Source organism: Tasmannia lanceolata, unplaced genomic scaffold (genome assembly GCF_043159265.1).
Source record: "Tasmannia lanceolata isolate RefF3 unplaced genomic scaffold, GAP_Taslan_0.1 ptg000006l, whole genome shotgun sequence".
NCBI lineage: Eukaryota > Viridiplantae > Streptophyta > Magnoliopsida > Canellales > Winteraceae > Tasmannia > Tasmannia lanceolata.
Window position 1 is genome coordinate 7,010,602 of NW_027518683.1, and position 23,490 is coordinate 7,034,091.

Sequence of the window (23,490 nt, forward strand, 5' to 3'; positions counted from 1 at the left end):
TCACCTCATCTGTGGAGATTTGTGGAGCTATTTGGTGAGATTTTGGACGGGGTAGAAGGTTGTAGGATTACCTATCATCGTGTAAGAGGTTGGCGAAGGAAGCGGCGGATCATCTTGCTCGAGCAGGAGTGACTTTAAAAGCCGGGTTAGAATTTTTTGATTACCTTCCTCCGTGAGGAGCGATCCTGTATGTGTTCTGCTCTTTGTTTCTGTTTGTAATGCTTGTTATTTTGGCCACATGATCGACTTGGTCATGGCCTTTTTCATAGCAATAAAAAGTTACCAGTTCCAAAAAAAAAAAAAAAAAAATCCTCTCGAGATCATACAAGCAATTGTTTGCTTTGAATGGCCAAAAAAACATATCAACTCATCTAAGACTTATGATGATGCTTCCCACAAGTTTTATCTTTAATTTTGTTAAAGCTTTTCATTTTCCTATTTCCCTTTTATGAACCCCTTACACCCACTTCATACATCTCTTTTTGTACTAGCATTCCTCTCTTGACAACTGCGATTTAAACAGCAAAATAGAACAGTGTACAAGGAAGTGTTACATTTCCCCATAAAAACCATATCAAACAAGAATCCCAACTTTGCTGGCAGAACATGCCCCTATCTGCAAATTCTAAGACACCAAAGAGACCCTAAATTTACTAAATGCTAATGTAAAGTGGCAACAGTCTTGTCCAGAATTTCAACACATTAATGAGAACTAAAGGGTAAGAAGTCGAACTGTGTCACCACTGTCATTCAAAAACGGCAGAAGTAGTTGTTGGGGGTTCCACGTGAAAGCAAAATAGTCTCACATCGGAAAAGTGTAACGATATGGATGGGCTTATAAGGGAATGGGTTCCCTTCCCTTAACAGCTAGCTTTTGACGGCGAGTTCTATCCGGGTCCCAACAAGTGGTATCAGAGTTGGGCACGTGGTAACCCTGCTTTAGCCTCCAAGGATGGAAATATCCCTCGGGGAAGATCTAGGTAACCCCAGTATGCCTCCGAGGGCGGAAAAATCCCTCAGGGAAGATCTTGTAGTTCCCTCGTTCCTGCCGTGTGGAGGGGCGAGATTGTCCACCGTGCTTCCACGTGGAGGGGGAGATTGTTGGGGGTTCCACGTGAAAGCAAAATAGTCCCACATCGGAAAAGTGTAACAATGTGGATGGGCTTATAAGGGAATGGTTCCCTCCCCTTAACAGCTAGCTTTTGAGGGCGAGTTCTACGCGGGTCCCAACAGTAGTCTCATTGTCTACACCACCCATAATAGCAGCGGGTGACATAGCTGGAAATATATACTAACACCCCTTAAATTGATAATGTTCACCCTTTAAATTTAAACTTCTATCTGTTTTCCAACTCTGTCATTAGCTAGCAGTGGAAGTTCTAAATAAATAAAAAAAGGGGCTGCAAATACAAACAAAGGGAGTAAAATCAACACCCCTCTTCTGCCCCAAGTTGTCAACCTGCCAAATATTGAAGCAAACCCACATACAACATTGTACACTAACACTATATTAGCACAATCACACAAGCCATTCATGAAACAAAAATATCAACAAGTCACCAGGGAGGACATAAATGATCTATGTATTGAAAACGAAAATCGAAAGCCCAAAGAAAGACGCATACGTAGTGGCTAGTATATGATACAAAAAGTACAATCTGCCATGTACACCTGAGTTCTAACTGTATGAAAAAAGCACTCACCTTTCCAAAAGAGTAGACATAATAACTAGACTAAGATTTCCTATGATTTGCCTTCGTAAGGACCAGGCCCTGATCCTTGGATGAACTGTCTGTTATACTTTCGGTGTCGCCTCTCTCTGGCATATATGACCCAAAAGATCAAAGAAAGCATTACAGCAGCTGATACCATCACCAACCCAATATATACCAATTTACTGTATCTTCGCAGACTTGGGCACTCCGTTGAACTGATGGTTGCAAATGTATCTCGCACGAAAGTGCAATCTTCTAGATGAGTTAAGAACGGGGTGTCATGGTATAAACCATAGCTCACATTCACCGCCCCTACCATCTGGTTATAGATTTTTGGCGTAACACGACCCTTTGTGGTACATATCCCAGCGGATGAAACTTGACACACATAATTCTTCCACACCTGCAAGAGAAGTAAAAATATGGTATTAGATGAAGAACATGGGCTTTTTTTCAGTAAACACACTGCTTTTTTTTTACTGTTGTGGGGGTGTCCATTACCTGTGATGCGTTGCTGAATTCTACTTCTCCAATCGCGCAATTTCGATCGGTCATGTCCGGAGCAAATGGGTTGCAGAGAACCGGCATCAATGGGCCTGATTGATTGTAATATAAAGGTGCAAGGGCGGGAGGGAAGTTTCTGTTGCTGACATTAGTGATGACCTGATTGACAACGTTCACCAGATGGGAAGTGACTTCTTTGCTCCGATTTAAGGATTCATTGGCAGTTGCAGTATCAACACAGGGGAGTACATCATCCAGAGCAGTGTGTGCCTGAGGGTGAACGACCCATTGATCCATTGCGACACATGTGTCTCCTACTACACTGGTATGATGAAAAATGGGTAAGATTATGAGAAAAATGGAGAAGATAGATGTTCAATTCTGGGTATGGCATGAACAACCAATGATCCAAGTTCTAATGAAACAAATATTACAAAAATCAGATTCATTAGTTCCACATTTTATATAAACCTACAGCAAGAGCAAACAAAGCCGGAAGAGGTTTAGGGAGTTTGAATTATGAAAAATGGTCAGCATCTTGATTGGACCGGTTCAAAGATCGAAGGTGCATAAGACTATGAGAGCTGCTAGGAACACGTGCGAGGGAGTGTCCTAACAGCCATCCCTATTATGCCACTTACCAAATAATACATTAATGACCATTATTTAATGACAAAAATCCCCCCTATCAAGATACACATGGCAATATTTGGAGGGTTGTTTGGTACAACCCAGACAGAAGTGGGATTTCTGTTGTTTGTTCAAATTTCAAAATGATGTCATGTTGGGACTGATGAATGCATCAAAAGTAACATCTTCTAACAGAACCCCTATTTTTCATGGAACGAAACATTAGTTATTTCTTACAAATACATTTGATCATAAAATTGTTCCAATGCATGGAAGACACTCCCTAATTATCATCCACTCTAATATAATACCAAGGTTTTCTAATTATTACAATCCCATTCAGAATGTCCTCAATTCCTTCAATGCACAAAATCAACTTCCAGGAATCCCCAGTAACAAGTTATGATTCCCCACACACAGTTATAAAAATGGTTCGCTCCAAAATTAATGTTTGCCATCAGGGAAATGTTGAAGAACATTCCTTATGATGAAAATTAAGTATGCACTCATGTTCCTTGCTAAGTAAAATCAAAACAAGTTAATATTTCCCAAAGTAGAATTTTATTTCCCTTGCCCTTGCAAGGCCAGCATAAGAAACTTTTAATTGAGGTTTATTACTACATGATGAAAATTTAATTACTTAACATCAAGTATAATTTATATTTCAACATTAAATAACCAACCAGTCTAAGAAGTGAAAAAAATGTCAGCTCCTCATGATCCAAAGGTGTTTTAAAAGTGTTCATGTCTGTGCCTATCAGGGGGTACCTTGTCAAACACTTTGATCGGGCAAATACATTTTGGCTGGAAAAGCTATGCTAACGAACAGAAAAAAAAAAGTGCCAAAGCAAAGCAAAAATGAAAGCGCCAAAGCAAAGAAAACATGCGCATGGATAAGTGGCAAAGACATACAAACATGCAAATAGGCAAGTGCGCTCCAAAAGAGAAGAGAGTTACAAAATATTACTTGCCAAAGGATGCCACCGTGTGTTTTTTAAGTATGGAAAACATGGAAGATATCAACTCAACTCAACTAAGCCTTTGTCCCAAACTAGTTGGGGTCAGCTAATGAATCCTTTAGAAAATTTTCATGAAGAAGGTGATGGAAGATATCAGAAAGGTAAAAAACTATATATATGATGTGTATGCAATACGTATCAGCCAATACATCCCTCACGAAAGAAAAAGAATATTCAAGAGGTCAAAAACTAAATATCTGATGTGCATGCAATCATGGATTTAAATTTCGGTTTCAGTTAAGGTTTCGGACCTACCGAAATCGAAATTTTGACCAAAATTTCGAAATCCAATGAAATAAAAAAAGCCATCTTTTATCCCGCATGAAATTTCGCCCGAAATTTCGGCGAAATAAAGTACCGTTGGTATTAGCTGTTTCGGTGTCAGTCCCCACCGAAACCCGAAATTTAGGATTTCGGTCGAAATTTAAAACCATGCATGCAATACGTATCAGCCAATACAGCCCTCCCGAAAGAAAAAGAATATCCAAGAGTTCAAAAAATTAGGAAAAGAATGTATGAAATATAGTAAGTACATAGATTATATGTACTGAGTTATTTTACAATACATTAGGTAAATCATTTGATTGGAATTGTTAAACGTTGCAACTTCCTACTTTCGGTTTTATTTGAACTGTTAAACATGTTGTTTACTTTTGTCTTTTCAGTATATATCATGAAATATTTCAGGTATTTGACATGAAAGCCTGAGGAATTAAGAATCAGATGTAATGGAATGAGGCAATATTGATTACGGGAAGACAAACAATACAAGTCATCCTTCAAGTCAAGACTTAAAGTCTATGGGTATTAGTCCAAGGATTCAAGAATCACGATTCCAGCATCAGGATTCAACAAAAGTACCAACACATTTTGTTGATGATCAAAAGGAATGACCAAATTTGAACTCAGCTGGTTGTTCATTACTATCCCACTCAGGTCTGGCTGGTTGTTGTGACCCAAACAAGGGCGAAGCAAGAGCGCTTCTATGGGGCTTGAGATGGTTTGCGGCTCATGGATAGGGACCATTGATCATTGAAGGCGACTCGTCAAACGCCATAGCATGGACAACAAAAAAGTGGTTAGACCATGGAAGTTATAGTATACTATTGTTGAAATTAGGGACTTGTTGATTGTGTAGCTCCTAAGTTTTGGCATTGGAGGTGCTCGGCCAATGAGGAAGCGGACAAGTTGGTCAAAGATGGAGTGGATAAAGAGGAGGTGCACATCATTCAAGTGGAGAATCCTCAAGCGCAGTGAACTGACCCGTGATTTTGGATTGGATTGTTGCCAGAATTACTTTTTTTTTTAATATTGAAACTGACCAGAATTACACATTTTCTCAATGTATTTTTAATTTTTATCATGCGGTTTCTGTTTCACTGTAAATGGCTGCTTACTTGGGGGACGTCTTGTTCCCCGGGACGCAACACCATGTAGCTGTATGCATTTCTGAATTAATACAATGCACTGATATCTTTCAAAAAGAAAGGAATGCCCAAATGATCTTCCAACAGGTGTGATGGCAAATTGAAGCAAAAATAATGGTTCTGATGATTCGTGGATCCATGAGTTCCCACTCAAGTGCAAATTGTCCAAAAAGGCACAAGCATATTGCTCATAAGAATGAGGTAACACAAATCAAAGGCTCTCTTTATCACATAATAACTTCATTCCCATAAAGGCCTATTTCCATATCACCTTATATAGTCCAATATATGTAGGTGACAACCAGGACTTAAATCTACGGATGAACAAATGCTGGTACAGACCACAAGCAGAAGATTCTGAACACACAGTAGCTGGTAATGTAACAGTTACCCATAGTAGTAATTTTAAGCATGCTCAAACCGGTAATTAAAAATGCAGATGCGGATCAATATGCGGCCAAGAAAAATCCTAGCCGACTCAGCACGGACACGGTCAAGAATGTGGTTGACGTAGCTGAGTACTCGGTTGACGCGGTCATAACTCGGGAGTGTCAAAAGGAATTTTTATTCACTCTGTAAGTCAAAACGCCGAACGCGGTAGCCAAACACAAAATGCAGCCAAGGGAGACAACTTGGGGGAGTCTACGTTGACGCAAGGGAGTTTTAAAACTATGGCTCAAACAATAAAAGAAATAGTTATCCTTCGTAGGGAGCAGACAAATATGAAGATTCAAAATTAATTCCTGTAGATTTGAACAAACACCCAGATCTAACCTTTATGTGCTCAGACCTAAAAAATAAATAATATGAAGCTAACATGTATCTAAAATCAATATAAATGTAAGAATTACCTTTATGGGATGAAGTGATAAGAGAGAAGAGAAGAAGAAAGAATAAAAGAGAAAAGACATGGCAGTAATTGTGAGTCTTCCCTTGTGGGAGCGATCTCCTTCTATTAACTTCAAGTCATGAAAAGAGGAAATAACTTAACTGCCCGCAATTAGGGGTGGCCAGAACCGAACCAGAACCGAAGAACCGAACCGGAACCGAAGAACCGAACCGGAACCGAACTGTAAAAAAATATTTTTGGTCCGGTTTGGTTCCACTGATGAAGAACCGAAAAATTTCGGTTCGGTTCCGGGTCTAATGTTCTCGGTTCGGTTCCGGAACCGAAGAACCGAACTTTGAATATATATATATATATATATAATATTTTTATATTCTATTATATATATACTTAATAATATAAATTACTTATAATATTAATAAGTAATAGTTAATACTATTCTTATAATAAGAAAGTAACTTATATTATAACTTTAATTAAAAGTTTTTATAAATTATAATTAATAATTAATAATTAGCCATTAGAACCGAAGAACCGAACCGGACCGAACCGATTATTTTCGGTCCGGTTCGGTTCGGTCCTACTGTGTACTACGGTTCGGTTCGGTTCTTACGGTTCATGGAACCGAGAACCGAGAACCGAAAAAAAATGAACCGAGAACCGAACCGGTTGGTCACCCCTACCCGCAATGAAGGAAAAAAAGAAAAAAAATAACGAAAAGTGCATATAATATGAAGTATATGCAATAGCTCGAACTCCCCCCTCCCCTTCCCAAAAAAAGGCTTGGGGATAAATGCCAATCATTGCCAGCCAACTTGGAAGTAAGAGACTGATGTTGACTTCTCATGGCAGATTTAGTTAGAACATCTGCCAATTGATCCACTTATCAAACATAAAGGCGTGGGTAGAAATCAAACTGGATTGCACTTCTCTCCCACGAAATGACAATCAATCTCAATGTGTTTGGTTCGCTCATAGAACATTGAATTTGAGGCAATATGAACGGCGACTTGCTTGCCACAGAGCATGGGCATAGAATGAGCATCATGATATCCCAAGTCAGGTAGTAATACGGTAATACCTTCAACCAGTTCAACTCACAAGTAGTGATTGCCATAGCTTGATATTTAGCTTCTGTTCATTTTTTTATCATGGTGTAGAGGGCATGGTTTAAATTTCGTCCGAAATCTGAGGTGAAGACCGAAACCGAAAAGTTCCGAAACCGAAATTGGCGAAACGTACCAAATTTCGGCCGAAATTTAGGAAATCTCGTCAATTTCGGCAACATTTGAAAAAAGATTATTAATTTTTTATTCCTTTCCCAAATTTCAGCTGAAATTTCGGCCCAAAAAACCGTCATTTCTTGCGTCTTTACCAAATTTCGGCCGAAATTTCAGGGTTTCGGCTAGGTCCAAAATTTATGCCGGAACCGAAATTTCAAACCATGGTAGAGGGTGATCACCCATTTGAATAGTAGAGAAGATATTAAACAACATAATGCAGTTTCCTCTAACTCACCATTGTTGTTGCATAAATGCATCCATATTCAAAACTTAAAGCCTTAAGTCCTTAACCATATCATAAAATGTCCCGAAATCAGTTACTCGGCAATCCAGTGAGATTGTCAGCATTAACTGAAAGTTATATTATTGTAAGGAAGTTATTGACCAATCACTATGCACCACAGGTTTAGATTGCAGTTTTTGCCACAGAAATGAACAAGTACATTTTTATGCATCTACAGGCAGAGAAATAAGCCCAGATAAAATGGATAAATGTAGCATCACATACTGATATTAACTACGATGATAACTGCACACAATGTCTGAGGAAGTAACATTCAATAAAATCAATCAATATGCACCATGACTACTAATACTTATGTCATAATAATTTCGCTTAAAAAAATAATACCTACTTATGTAAAAGAAGAAATACGCCACATAAGATAAAAGTGCCCGCGACAAGAATCCAACCAATAAGCACCAAGCTGCAACCATTTAAAAATCATGCATTCAATGAGTATAACCGGTGTAGCATCAATAAAAACATCAATGCAATATTGCACACCCTAGAAAAACAAGGGAAAACTGCAAAAGATGTAAACAAGAAAATGTGATATGCTTGACATATTATCGTACTCACAAGTAAACGAGAAATTGTAGGCCTAGAACAGAGAACACTGCACAAGTAACCCAGAATACCATCGATAAGTTTGCCAATGCAATAAAATATTGGACACTGCAGAATCTGAAATAGATAGCACGCAATGAAGGGAAAGCATACTTACAGAAACCAAGAAATGCCAAAAAGAGCATTACAGCAGCGACAATGATCAGATCTAGTCTCCTGCACAAAGCAATAACAGGTTAATTAAATCAAAATAAAACCAAAACTTCATAAAGAAATGTTCTTAACTGAAAACAAAACAGGCAAAAGCATTTGATGCAAGAAATTAAAGTACTAATCTTACACAAAATCCAACAGATCTTGTATCTTTTGAGAATTTTTATCTGTCTTAGATGAAAGATCATTAGCAGATCTGTTAAGCTTCGTTTCAATTTCATCGATCCTAGCCTGGACATCAGCAGGAAGGAAAATCTGATCCACTCCAACGTGCTTAGCAGCAGCCAAATTATTTGAGAAATTCCTAAGGTTGTCAACAGTGACATTTGCCTGGTTCACAACATATTTCAAAGTGTGCGACGTACTTCCATGAAATTTCCCCTGACCATAATACAAAACAACGCATCCAACACTGAAACAGAGACCAAAACATCAACTGATCATACATAATGAACAAAAACAATCAAATTGAAAATACAAAATAAAAAGAAAAGGAATTTTTACATTGCGGCACACGTAAAAAGTATAAGGATAATAAGGGAAAGAGCGTAGGCCGTTCGAGAATAGGAGTAACTCTGACGCCGGCAGCAGCAATAACAGCAACAGATAAACAGCAAGGCCAAACCAAAGAACACAAACCAGATTAAAGCAATGAGGAACAGGGGAACGGCGGTAACACCAACAGACTGCACAGAAAACATCAATAAAACGAATCGATCAAAACCCAACAAAAATTAGGAAACAACAAAAGAGCAAGTAATTTGATAAGAAACTCACAGCCCAGTAATGTTTATTACTGATATTCCATCCACCATTATAATGTTTATAGCCATCCAAAGGGTCTCTCCTATGAGTCCTTTCTGAAGCTAAGATAAAAGAGCCATTGTCCACCACAATCGCATTAGGATCAGGTGTTGCTTTCTCAACAACAGACCTCCTCCATGAAACCAAACCATCTCTGTCCCTGAAACCTCCTGCAAAAATCCGTCCCATAAACTAGACTGATACATACATGCCATGGCGTATATGATGCAGTTACAAAGTAGTCATAACTATAGGATTATGCATTTTAGATTAGTGGGTGTTAGTTTCAACCTCTCTCCCCCTCTCTTTCTATCTGTTTCTTTGTTTATTTGTATTACCACCGATTAGGCAATTAGGCGCATATAATTTCTCCATATAAGATATAACATAAGACATTCTTTCCAAAAAAGAAAAAGAGCACAACCCTCTTTTAATCATGCCTATACGTAGGTATGCTGTAAAAAAAAAAAAAGTCAAATTTCTAGATATAAAAAGCACCCAACAAAACCCAATATACAAAATACTGCAAAAAAAAAAACAAAACAAAACAAATCCCTTGATCATGAAAGAAACCGAACAAAACCCATGAATCAAACCATGCCTTCAACCATACCAACAAAAAAGTGGACAAGATTAACCCCTCTTTAACTAGGGTTTTATCCTAAATCCCCTGATAGGAAACAGAGAACTAAACAAAACTAACATACATTAAAGCAAGATAAAATAAGATGTAAGATAATAGAGAAAAAACCTGGTGTGGGCAAACCAGAAGCCCCAGAAGAATATAAGAAAAATGTGGACAAGATGAGGAAAATGGCAGGTAAGAGGAGAACAGCCTTTGCTCTTACAAATAACATTCTTTCTTCTCTCTTCTCTCCTATTGTTTCCTCTCTAGTTTTTTCACCTTTGGAGGATTCTTTGAATGAAAGGAAACAAAACTTGGGTCGGGATTGTTCTTGGGAGGGAGGGAGAGAATGATGAGAAATTTCAAATTCTTGCTTTTCTAGTTTTTTTTCTGCGTGGGTGAGAAATCTCGAATCTTTGCTTTTGGAATTATGATTTGATTGTCGGAAGTTTGTATAATGGTTCGACAACCTTTCGCAGTCCTTTACCGGAATTTGAATATTAAGTAATTACCCTTGATTCTGTTCCAAATAACAACTCTAACCATCAATTTTTTTTCTTAAATGACGAAACTAGCCTTTGCATGAAAGATAAGATGGTTACGTTGCTATTAAGTTTGGGAAAAGGATATTCTGACCCCTGTTTTGATAATGGTTCTACCTTACTTCATAAACGCTTCCCTTGTTGGCTGTTGGCTGTTGGCTGTTCATAGTTTTTTGGGAATTATAATAGTGTTTAACAGGTAATTAGAGAATTGTATAATAAGGAGAAGAGTGAAACATATATGGGGTGCACGTATTATTTTCCTAGAGTTTTAAAAGAGTAGCAAACTTTTATATTCACAATTTGGGATTTGCTAGCGACCATAGCGGAAGGCATTTCGTGGAGAAGCTGTTGCATGACTGAGCAGCCACGTAGGGTCACTTTTCAACGGATATTGTTTTATTCATTTAATTAATCTGAGGTGGCTGCTATCTCATGCAACGGCCGGTCCGCGAAATGGCTTTTGCAATGGTCCCTTGCAAATCACTTACGATTTATAAAAAAAGAAATATTTATCTCAATCTTAGTTGACAACAACTAAGCAATACAAAATTGGAGCGTTAATTTTTTAATAATTGTAAACTCTGATTCAATCAAAGAAGTGAAAGTTGAGGAATCAAGCACGTTCTAGATGATCTGTTTGGCTAATGATGCGAACTTGCTCTTAATTTTGTATTCGTTGCAACCTCAATCATTTAATATTGAAAACAAAATTTAAAACAAAAATATCAAGTTAGTTAGCCAGAATTTGAAGATTTAACATTAGTCTTGGTTTGCATGTATCTATATGTAATGCATGTATATATACACGAATATAGGTAAATCACAGTTTTGATTTTCAATAGGACGTGCATGGGCAATCCAAGGGTAATTTCACCTTGATTGGTCTGATAAAATTTGATTTTGGACCATCCGATTTGGATTTGAATTGTGTCTGATAACCCAGATTGTTTTGTGTCCCATGTGATTAGATTCAGATCCTTTGGATTTGTAAGATCGATTGGTGGCCCTAATTTTATGTATATACGCACACACGCACTTTTATATACATAGTGAGTGTGTGTGTGGGGAGAGAGAGAGAGGGGGTGGGGTTACATTTACATTTTTCAGTGCTATAAGGAATGCAATGAGGCATAGATTCAATGGGGGTAAAGGAAAACTTTTTCCACATAATTTGTTGTTAAAATGCTCATCATTTATTTGGAATTTCAAATGCCAATGAATGCCGATTCCTTGTTTGGTTGCTAATATTGCATTGAAACTCCACTTGATTCCCACCATGTTACAGATATCATTATTGTTTTTTTCCCACGTGGTACCAAGGGCGGAGCCAAGAATTTACAATTGGGGAGGCCAGACTAATTTACACTTGCTTGTATTTGGCCATTGGGGGGCCATGGTCACTAAAATAGCTATGCATGCATGTACAGCCATGCATTATAAAAAGGATTTTGCAAGCCATTGGTTGGGGTGGGGGGGTGCTCATGCTATATGTGCCTCGGTCCCTTCGTGGCACTAATGTCCCTCATTCTCATCTTCCCATGTAAAAATTTTGGTAGAAGAGTAGTTGAAAAGGTCTTCTTTTATTCACTTTCTCTCTCTTCCTTATTTCTTGTCTCTCTACATTGGTAATGACACTCCTACTTTTTCCACCACTGCCCAATAGAATTGCTTTGCAACCAAACACTACTTACCACTATTTCACTACTCTTCTAAACAAATCAAATGCTCGTCTTCTCCCTTTTGACCTCTTATGTAGTATGTAGACTTCGCAAAATCGGCCCGTGCCCGAGGGTCGACGCAACCCACCCACAAATTTGCTGATATGGGTTGGCATTTGGGTGACCCGCTAGTCACCCAACCCGCCAAAACATGGGTTGGGTCAGGTGTACCCGCATTTCGTTTTTTTTTTCCTGGTTCGAATAAATACCGGCCGCATTTCCTAACTAGCAACAAAGGGCAACTTTCAAATAAAAGATGAGATTTCTCTCTTTTGGTGGGTACTCCAGGCATTTTGCGTTACTTCATTGAGAAGCAATCCATACGAACTTTGAGATCAAAGAAAAAGAGAAATGGATAATCTAGATTAAGAGGAAATGCAACCTAGTATAAAAGGGATAAAGGTTTGTCTTCAATGGGGGTACTCCAGACCTTTTTTCTAAGTCTCTTCTTTTTTTGTTGCTATAATTTTCTTATTCACCCCAAAAAAAAAAAATCTATGGCAAAAAATTGCAGGTTATCCGCGGGTTGACCCAACCTACCCGGGGGTGCAGATCACCTAACTGTTGACTCGTAGGGATGCAGGTCATTTTTTACCCAACCTGTTTGACCCGCACCCACCTGACCCGCGGTTAACCCAACCCAACCCGCTGGTTTGCCAGGTCTAATGGCATGGCTAGGGTCATTGTTTTACAACTCATGTTTTGATATAGTGGGGTCCATTATTTTATAATATAATTTAATGGGGCAAAATGAGCATAAGGTGGTGGGTGGTGCCCACCATTTAAATCTCCTGTTTTGATGTGGTGGGTCTTACCATATCAAAATTACACTTTAATTTTGAATCCAATTTTCAGTTTCGGCGCACAGTCGGTTCTCAAAATCCAAACAAATAGATAGTTAGTACCAATTCTCATTCGCACACGAATTTAATAAAGGGAGGAGTGCCATTATCAAAGCGAGAGAGTTTTGATATCAAGTCACTTCCGTTTCTATCGACATTAAGTGGGCGTGGCACGTTCAGTTTATGGAAAGATGCGTCTCGGCAACTTGAGGATAATTCCGTCATTTCGAAACATCCACGACGGTTATACAGAGGGGCATTATAGTCATCTGCAAAGTGAAGGAACGGGAGAAGCTTTGGCCGTTAGAGTGGAGGGAAGGTAACGGTGACCAAGAAACGGAAACGGACTCTTCGAACGGCCGCGTCATAAGCGCGGTTAAACTCATCTGACACGTGTCAACTCATCTCGTCGACATTTATCTAGTGTTGTTAGACAAAGAGTCGGCAGGCATCAGGCACCACCATTCTTCCGTTTGTTTTATCTATATCTTAAGAAAACGGGATCCCGTTTTCTGAAAAAAAGGAATATCAACCATTAAAGTAAAAGACAAAGTAAGGGGCTCAAATCCCCATAAAGGAATAAATACTTCTTTTAAAAGGTCAAATCAACGGTGATGTCACTCCCGTTTTTATTTTCCAAACGGAATCTCGTTTTCAAAGTGTCAAATCTAAAGAGTTTGAAAGCTGCTGACCCGTTTAGCTACGCTGCGCTAAAACGACAAAAAATAAGATCCTAATCGTTGGGACAAGAGTGAGGAGTGTCATTACCAATATAGAGAAGAGAAAAGAGAAGATAGAAAAATCTCAATAGCCAATATTCTACTCGCGAAAATTATCTTTTTGGTGGTTTTTTCACCTGAATTTTACTAGTAGTTTGCTGGTAACCCACGCCCCCAAACTAAGAGGAGACAAAAATGAGAGATGCCGAGTAGTCCCCTTGTTTTGTCATGCTGTCTTCTTTTAATTCAGGCTTTTTTAAATTTTTATCAAGGTGGGTGATATTGATACCATCGAACCAGATGCGGTGAGCATGTCTTTTTCTCTTCTAAGTAAAAGCATTGAAATCAAGTCTAATAAGACAAATTGAAATGGTGGAAAATGTAGTTTGTGGGTGCCAATACCTATTATTTATGAGTATCACGACCTCATTAAGTTAAAATATAAAATTCTAAATTTGTTAATATAAGATCCAGCGATAATGGCTTTTTTTTTTTTTGATAGGTAAGCTGGGATTGAACCTCCGACCCTGAGTTGCTGACCAAAGCCTTGAATCCAAAGGCCCGGACGGTTGGCATTGGGATTGTTCCTAATTATCAGCATTGGGTCTCATGTGGGTGCAATTGAGATATTAAGCCCAAATGAGTTTTGTTTTCAGTTGTAATTGTAAAATTTTAAGAGGGGTGCATGAATCAAAAGGCTAGGAAGATGATAATAGATCTTACGAGTCAATCGCAGACACCTAGGGGGAGGGGGGAGGAGATGATATTGAAATCTTAGACATTACATGCGATTTCAATAAAACAGCTATTGCCAAGAGCCGAGCCACCTCTTCCATTTTCTTACCTTCTCTTCTCATTTTGCCCTACTTGTGTGACCCAAAAACCACTTTTCACCGGCATCCAAGGTAATCGTGGCCCGATAAGTTGGGGGAAACATGCAAATTTAATGGTGGGTCACATCACCACCTTATCAATGGCATTTTAGTCATTTTGCAAAGAAGCATCTGAGGGCATTGTCCAAGCATGTCATTCAAGAAAGTAATTCATTTATCTCTATAGAGTTTCTAAGAAGATGGGAATCCAAGAACACTCACCTAGCATATCCTTGGAGAAAGTTATATTCATTTATCTTTAGAGAGCTGTTAGGATGGCAGAGATGCTCTATAAAAGATGGGAATCACGTGAACGAGAAGACAAGAAAGAGGCCCACTTTCGTTCAGACTTACTTTGGTTTTTCCAATGAAATAACCAAAATCCTCCTCCACAATAAGTAGAGTAGTGCTTAGGAAAATAGGTTTGGTTACAATATGGTTTTTCCTTTTAAATAAGGGAAACAGTTCTAAGACAGGATCCTGACTAGAAAATAAAGAAGATTAGTGAAATTCACCGATGATTTGGTCAATTTCAAATTGATTTTTAGCATCTATGGGTGCCCCTTCTTTGTCTTCTTATGCACATGTCACGACAGAGGCTCTAGCCTCTTTTTTTTTGGTTCGAATTGGAATTCCCGTTTTGCTAGCAACCCTCTTTAAATAATATCCAGAGGTTTTTGGCATCGTATGAGGGTCCCACAGGCAAATCATTAAGAAGCCTTAGAAAATAACGCATTGAAAGAGCACACATCGAGAAGTTAATGAAGAAAAATGAACTGATATGATTAGTACAGTCAAATGATATTTCAAGGTGTTTGAAATAGTCTCCTGTGAGAATGATTGAAGTCACTAAACCTACTTTTAACTTTATAAGTCAATATTAAACTTACTTTACAATTGCTTAATGACTAGAATTTATTTACTTGTTAACAACGTTTCTTATGAGTGATCGAGATTCGAGTCGTTCAATCAAGAATTACGACTGGAAATTCAATACCATTGATCAGACATGTGGCGTCCCATGAATGGCTGAGATTTTTCGCCTGTGACCATCCATGGTGGGACTCATCTAGTGATGTGGGTCTCACATGTACACCCCTCAATTTGAATTTCATTTGTATTTTCTAAGGTGGTGGGGAGTGGTTAGGCAAAGGTGAGATATGGTGTAGTAGGGAAGTAATCTCCTAATAGGGGTGGGAAAATGAGTTAGCCAAATGCTGGGAAATTCTCCTAAGATTGGAGTGCAGTTCCAAGTGGTTCGGTTTTATTTTGGATTTTTCCTAAATATCTCCTTCACAAGTGGAGATGTCACTGAAGAGATATTATGACTTCTTTTGTAGTTATTTGGTGTAATCGTATTGAAAGATCATGCTTAAAATTAAAATTTTATTGGTGGGTTGTGCACTTTCTAGAAGACTTCGGGGGTATGAATTAAGATATTTAGGATGCAAAGAAACCCTAAGAATGAGAGCGAAGGAGAGTTTGGTGGCAAGATACAAGCGTTGTTGAGAAGTAATGAACTATTGTTTCGAAATATACTGAAACTTGTAGTAGTAGTAGATTAGCATTAATTCGATGTCCTTTAAGACAATGCCTTAAACTGATCAAATTCCCAAGGTCAGATTGTCAACATAGGCACTCTGGCTTATAGGAGCGGCTTAAAGGCGCGAAATACTAATAAGGGCTAAGAGGGCCCCCTCTCACGTAAGGAAGACGCGACGCCATTGTCAGTATCTTTCTTGATAGCATACGGGAAAATGTTTGATATTTGAGTAGCCTTCACGGGCTTAAGTCGGCCATTACCATTGGAAGCCCACTACCATCATCAATAGGTAGGGCAAGCCCGGCAAATCTAACTAATCAAGACTGTCGAAATTTGATTCTTGATACGATTTCCTATCCCGCAAATCCTATCCGGATCCATATCAAGGTCCAAATCCAGACCCTTACGTGATTGCTTGTTAGGGACCACTTGCTCGATGATCCAAGCCATTCATTTGTTGGGTCTAATCATTGCTCGGCTATGTCCGAAAGATACGATCCTAACGTGCTTTGCAAAATGGACGGTTCAAATAAAGAAGTCAATGGTGCATAATTTTCACAATTTCATAAGATCGCTTCGTGGAATAGATTTTCGGTATATGGCCCATTACAGGAAGTAGCCATGAGTGGCTTGGATCACCAAATCATGGTTCATTTCCCACTGTGTTTCTAAGGATATGTACATGCGAACACCAAATTAATGTGTATTTTTGAATGTGTCTTTATTTTCGGATCACGAGATGTGTTCTTATATAATGGATGCACATATTATTCCACAGGGGAAAAATTATGAAAAAGAGAAGGGGAAGGGGTCTATCTGATTAAATACTTTCTGACATGGAAGATCCCACATCGGAAATTATAAGAAAAGCTGATGTGTAAGGGCTTATAAGAACTTTCGCACCCTCCCCATAGGCTTTAATTCTACCTGGATCCCAACAAGTAGTATCAGAGCTGGGATGTGGTAACTCTGTTGGTGTTCCATGCAGATGCAAAGATCCCACAATTGATGTGGAAGGGCTTAAAAGGACTTTGGCAACCTACCCTTAACGGCTAGTTTTTAAGGGTGAGTTGTACCAGGGTCCCAATACTTGCTATGAATGTTCCATTCATCAAAATCCATTCCCATCATAAGATAAAGGCGCGACGGATATGGTTTTCGTCCCATGAACGGCTGACCTCGTCCATAAGATAAAGGCATGACCCACATGGCACTGGTTCCATGCCCAGCCGACATTCCATCCATAAACTGAAGGTCTACAAATATCAACAATTTAGTTTTTCTTGATGGAAGTATTGAACCCTAAACAATGCTTAATGGATCGAAGGGCTAGGATCATCCAATCAAGGTGAGGTCAACAGAACCGGAATTGTGGTCTCCGGTTGGATCAACATGCCCAATCACATCCACATGTCACACCTGGGGTCCAAAATGTGAGTGTGAAAGAAAAAAAACCCTTGATTAAAATCAAAGGGAATGCTTTAAGTGGATTGTGGGGACATAATTCCCAAAGAAAAGTGAAGAGCAGATAAACTCAAAGCATACCCACTAGCGTGCTTTATAATCTTTTTGGTCCCTTATAATCAATCAAGTGTCCAATGCCACCCACGATAATAGATTACAATACCCCCATTCTTAAGAAGATCAAACATCACAAACCCAGAAACATTTTCTAATTAATTAATCTCCACTTGAGAATATATATGGTAGGAACTCTATGATAATGTTAAAAACATAACAGACTTTCTTCAACATCAATACCCCAAACAAAGCTCCTCCTTTTGCATAACTAAAATTTGACAAGCTGAAAACCCCACCAACAAATCATTTATAAATTTACATCACACAAAAGAAAAAAAACATAAAAAAGAGAGTAAAAAAGAATCAATCACTGGTTTGGACTCTGAACCAGCGAGCACAGCTATAGACTGAACAAAATGCTTGTAAACTCGTCAACAACAAGAGCAAAACAGCAGCTAGAAATGCAAGAATAGGCCATGAACCAAACACATACCTCTTCATAAACTTCCCTATTTTAACCCTCCATCTACAACTATAATACCTATTCACATCTTCAATAACTTTGTCTAAGAAGGGCACTTTAGTCAGTCTAACAGACTTACTCATCCCATTCCACAGATTAGCAACTTCTTCATCGCTCTTCAAACGGTTCAAAACAACCCCACTTTCCCTAAGCAATTTCACGTCCTCTTCTGTGTCTATAATCCCATTCATTAATTCGGTGTAACGCGTAAAAATCAACGGCCCAGATGCAGCTGATGCCTCATATGCTACCAAATTCCTCAGTATAACCTCAGTATTAACATCTAAACTAATGGTGGGAAGATATAGTATAGCACTTTTCTCAACAAAATTAACGGTCAAGATGTCACCATTGGTGGCTGTGAATTTGATACCGGCGTTGCGGAGTTCGGTTATTGAAGGGATCGTAATCTCTTCGATCAACGGTGGTCGATTAATGGTAGATCCCTCTTCTTCTGATTTGAAATTTTCCTTGTCTTCAGAGGAGAAAAAACTCTCAATAGGTCCTTTTATTATTGAAAACCCAGGGAGATTTGTGATTATCTTCCAAGGAATTTTCACTATAAACTTCATGGGTCTTGACAGAATGGCCTTTTTAAGATAATGAAATGGGCCTCCCTTTAGAGACGACCCGAAACTCCAAATTGCGTCGAAGAGCTGTCGAAAATTGCCCGAATTCATGAAAGAATCATCGGCATCTCTAATGATTTCTTTTAGATCATCTGATTCCTCAATTTCACATGCTTCTTCGGATTTCGGCACGAGTATATGGTAAAGAAATTCTAGCAAATGCGCGGATTCGATGACTTGAATGTTTGGGAAATTCTCCATCATTTTGAATGGGGAGAGCGCCTTACAAAAACCGATTAACATCGATGACAATAGATCATCAGCAATGTCGGGTGATGAACACTGGAAAGCTAAAAACTTTCTTAAGACAAAAATTGGGATTTGGTTTTCAAGCATCATTACGTCTCTAATTATCGCATTATGGGCTGATTTCCTCCCCGCAGAATCAACCAAATGTGACATTCTAGAGGAAATTCTAGTTAGGATCTTACCTTCTTTGACGGTGTAGATTTGAAGGAATTCGATCAAGAAGGAAGCATCTACGGCCATCATCCATGCTAAAGTTTCTCCATTAAAATCAAGGAATCTATGGTAGTAAGCGCGGATCCGATGTTCGAGTTTTGTGAGATTATCAACAAGATGATGGAATTTGAGGTTTTGGAGTTGTCTTTGGGTTCTCTTAGCGGCAGAGAGTTTGTAACGTTCCATCTCGTAGAGCTCTAGGCGCCAGTGGTGGTACGGGCCTAGAGCAACTTGTTGAGGTATGTAGGCTTCAGGATGGGTGGAAATTAGGGTTTTGGGTACGTTGAAGATAGAAACGAGGATTCCGTTCTCGTCTTCGAGCTCTTCGTCGAGCGCTCGCCGGATTTGGATGACCCATCGGAGTTCGTCGAAGGTCGAATTCGAGTTCAAGGGCATGGTGAAATGGGGAGAGGACATGAAAGTTTTGTAGAGGTTTTTTGTTTCTTTCCTTTTGTTGATGGTGTTGGGTTGAAGTGGTGCATGGGATTTAAGGGAGGGGGTCAGTTTTTAGTGAAGACGTTTGACATGTTTTAAATGCTTAGTAAAATGATTCAGTTATGTCTCTTTTCAATATTAAAAGTCCATAGCATTTCTATAAAGCAAAGGCTAGAGGCCATGCGAAACACAGACAACATAATTAGTTGTAGTGAAAGATTCCCTCCATTACAAATGGGGATTTGCTAGGGGCCATCGCTTAAGGCATTTTGCAGACTGGCTATTGCATGAGAGCGGCGACATAGGCTCATATTTTGTCTTATTCATTAATTCATCTGGTTGCTCTCTTATGCAACAGTCCGCGAAATGCCTTCTAGGATGGTACGATGGTCCCTAGCAAATCCCTTGCAAATGACTTCAATTTCAAGAAAAGTAAAACAAAAGTGGTCAAAAAACAGTCACTCTTAGGAAAAGAGAAGCTACAGGGGTGGAATATAATTTCCCATTCACGATAGTTTGTGCCCCAAAATCATTTCCATAGAATGATCCTAAACCTCAGATCTAGAGGTTTCCATAATGTGCAGTCCCTCTATAAATCGGAGGGTTAGGATCATTCTATGGAATTGATTTTTGAGGTACAACCTATTTTCGTTGTTGCCCCACAGAATGAATGGTTTGTGGATCTTCCTATGTAGTGGGTCATACCGTACTTTTTGAAAAATACTAGACTATACAGCCACACCATTTTTTTTATGAGATAGGGTATCCCCACCCCATTTTAGGGCTGGACTAATCCAGCCACACACCATGTAAAATCTCAAGACAAACATCATTCAATACATTTCCAAAAAAAAAAAAAACACAGTTCACACTTCACACAATGTATTGTTAATCTAGTGGGCCATAGCGCAAAAACCACAATAATCGCTGATCTTAACCGTTCATAGAAATCTATATAACTTCTGTCCATTGGATATGAATTTCTTTTCCTTCTCATTCCTCATACTTCTTTCAAATGTTTGTCTATTTTGAAAGATGCTAATTAAAAACTTCCCCTTGAAATTGTTATGCAAGAGGTGATTCTTTTTTTCAATGAAAGGCATTTCCTGATCCTGGGGACTACTAAACTAGTACTCAAAATAAAAACGGATAGAAAATTTTGAATCAGGACCACAAAAGCTCCAAAACAAGATAAACTGAAACAAGAACATGTCTTCCATGCCAAGTCCAAAGACTACACAGACAACAGAAAACTGTAGTCCGATCTTTTCATGGCTGCCTTTGCCACCACCCTCTATTCTTTCCCCACTCTTCCACCAGGAAATCACTTCTCCCCACCTAATTCATGGATTCACTGCAAACCAATTTCCATTTCTCTCTCTTCACTCACACATTCACACTTTTGTCAACAGCGAGAAGTCGCAGTCTCCGTTGCCTTTAATCCATCTGGGGATTTTGATCTCCCTCTTTTTGATGAGGAAGATGGTAAAACCTTTTTATTCTGCCCTCCTTTTGTGTCCTCCTTTTGCTACTACTTTTTGTAGAATCTGATGTAGTTGATGGGTTTACCTTTCTAGCAAATGGATTTCCTTGTGTACACAAGTATACTTTTTCCTGGATTTGATTTGATTTGATTCAATATATTTCAGTATCTAAATGCATTGATACTCTTTTTTTGCGCTTTCTTTCCCATAGATGAGTTGGGCACCCTCAGTCTATTGATAAATAATTTTTTTTGGATATCAGAGAACTATTAGCAAACCAATGGTAAACATATTTTGGGAGTTCAAAGATAAAGAAAATCTCAGAATTTATATAATTTTTATTTTTTTTTTGATAGGTAAGCTGGGGTTTGGCAGGGACCCCAACCAGAGTTTATAAACTTAGTAGACCATTTATGGATGCCACAAGAAGTCAACAACTCCTTTCTATGACCTTCCCTTGAACTTGCCCCTTTCTCCTAACTTCTTACCACAAGTTTCTGCCAATTTTATCTGATGTTTTGGAATAACAATGGGCTTTGTGACTGGATAATCTCTCACTGGTTATTAATAGTATAGAACTATAGATATGTCTATTTGAATTTTCACTAAATTGATTCTGATATGCCTTGATTGTTAGATAAGCCCAAAGTAGCTCCTCCACTTCCACCAACTGAGGGGCGATTTGAAATAGTAATCAACAATGATGTTATTCGGCATCTGGATCTATCTCCAGTTCAGAATGTAATTGGAATTCCAGAAGGTAAAGTCTTCATTTATCAATCATCAGAAATAGAAACTACTGAACTCTGCTTTCAATTATTTGAATACCATCTTACCTGTCCATTAGCTGCGACCACTTACGCAACTTTCTTAGGCGAAACACGGAATGACCCGTATGCATATTTGTGCAGATGATGCCATAGCTGACCCAAAAGAGCTTCTTGAACGGACAGTTGGATTTACAATAAACTACGAAAGAGAAGATCCACACGATCCCCGTGAATTATCAGAATTTCCTGAGATAAGATTATGGTTTGTGAGACTTGACGCTTGTTATCCATGGCTGCCTGTTGTGCTGGATTGGAGAGCTGGAGAGCTTGCTCGGTACGCAGCAATGCTGGTTCCACATCAGGTAATATTGAAGTTATTTCTGTGTTGGGTGTCCTATTATATAACCTTACTTGCAAATTGTGGATACTATTCAGTTAAACACCTTCATCCTTTGCCAAATTATTCTGCAGATGAATATGAGATTAGGTGTTGTGTTCAACCCTGAGGCATTGGAGTTGTTCGCTATGAAGAAGGTTTTTATTGTGTACTCTTGGTTGAAGCAACACAAGAATTCGAAGCCTAAATTGAAGACAAGCGACATGGCTAGGATGCTCGGGTTTGGTGTAGGAGATGAATTGTATGATTTGATCGAGGCACACTCAATTAATCCAAATCTTCCATCGTAAACTTACAATGTTGACAGATCAGTTCCGGCAAGTATGAGAAGGCACATGAGTTTAACATCAAAATTTACTGTGATTTGTCAAGCATGATCTCGGGGGATAATGGATTTTCCCTGCAAAACCTACAAGAAAGCAATGGGAAGCCCTGTGAAACAGAAGGATGCATTCTTCAAAACACATTTTCTACATCCAAGAGAACATTCTGATGGTGTAAGAATCTGATCAAACTCTTCTGGCTGCACATATTGGTCTTCATTCTCTCTATAAGCAACCCAATGAATCTGTGCTATGTTTTGGGACATATTGGGCTCCCAGTTATTGTATTTCATTGTAGTTTGGGGATTGAGGGTAGTAATTTCCAAACACTGTGAAATCCAACTTCTTTGATACTGTCATATGTACTTTCTGGAGACTTACTAATAATGGTCTGCCTCAATGAATTATTTATAAAATTCTTACAAGCAACAGAGTTTAAGACCACTTGCTGCTGAAGCCATTGAAACAGAAATAGAAATTCAGCATGACATAATTAAATTAGTGTATGACAAAAGATAGAATTTAAGCTACTTAAATTCCTCTGAAGAAAAATTGAACGGGCTAGTGGGTCAATCTTTATGTTTTTTGAGGCATATAGTGAAAAGTGAAAGCAAATATCAAATTTATGTACTGATTGTGTAAATATATCTACAGTGAAGCCACTAAACTAAAGAGGAGATCATAGATCAGGTTCTGGCCCAGAGAAGTGATGAATGGGCTTGGAAGAGGCTCTTAGATGGGTGATGGGGAGGTTTATAGAAAACAAGCATCCCTAAATATTATTATGAAA

The 23,490-nt window shown here is 38.6% G+C and overlaps 3 protein-coding genes across 3 annotated transcripts; 1 reads left to right on the forward strand and 2 right to left on the reverse strand.

Annotated features, from left to right (window-relative positions):
• Positions 1-1,566: 1,566 nt before the first annotated feature.
• Positions 1,567-10,379, reverse strand: LOC143879485 (uncharacterized). Its single transcript, XM_077381890.1, has 9 exons — positions 10,044-10,379; positions 9,266-9,462; positions 8,993-9,174; positions 8,616-8,900; positions 8,433-8,491; positions 8,288-8,324; positions 8,061-8,132; positions 2,217-2,541; positions 1,567-2,118 (listed from the first exon to the last, which is right to left on the reverse strand). Exons 1-9 carry the CDS (start codon positions 10,147-10,149, stop codon positions 1,744-1,746), a joined length of 1,638 nt encoding a protein of 545 aa, XP_077238005.1. The 5' UTR covers positions 10,150-10,379; the 3' UTR covers positions 1,567-1,743.
• A 7,535-nt stretch (positions 10,380-17,914) lies between these two features.
• Positions 17,915-19,759, reverse strand: LOC143878289 (transmembrane protein, putative (DUF247)). Its single transcript, XM_077380593.1, has one exon. The coding sequence runs from the start codon at positions 19,706-19,708 to the stop codon at positions 18,041-18,043; it is 1,668 nt and encodes a 555-aa protein (XP_077236708.1). The 5' UTR covers positions 19,709-19,759; the 3' UTR covers positions 17,915-18,040.
• A 1,116-nt stretch (positions 19,760-20,875) lies between these two features.
• On the forward strand, positions 20,876-23,156 carry LOC143878290 (protein CHLORORESPIRATORY REDUCTION 6, chloroplastic-like). Its single transcript, XM_077380595.1, has 4 exons — positions 20,876-21,211; positions 21,848-21,970; positions 22,122-22,342; positions 22,452-23,156. Exons 1-4 carry the CDS (start codon positions 20,998-21,000, stop codon positions 22,665-22,667), a joined length of 774 nt encoding a protein of 257 aa, XP_077236710.1. The 5' UTR covers positions 20,876-20,997; the 3' UTR covers positions 22,668-23,156.
• Positions 23,157-23,490: the final 334 nt, after the last annotated feature.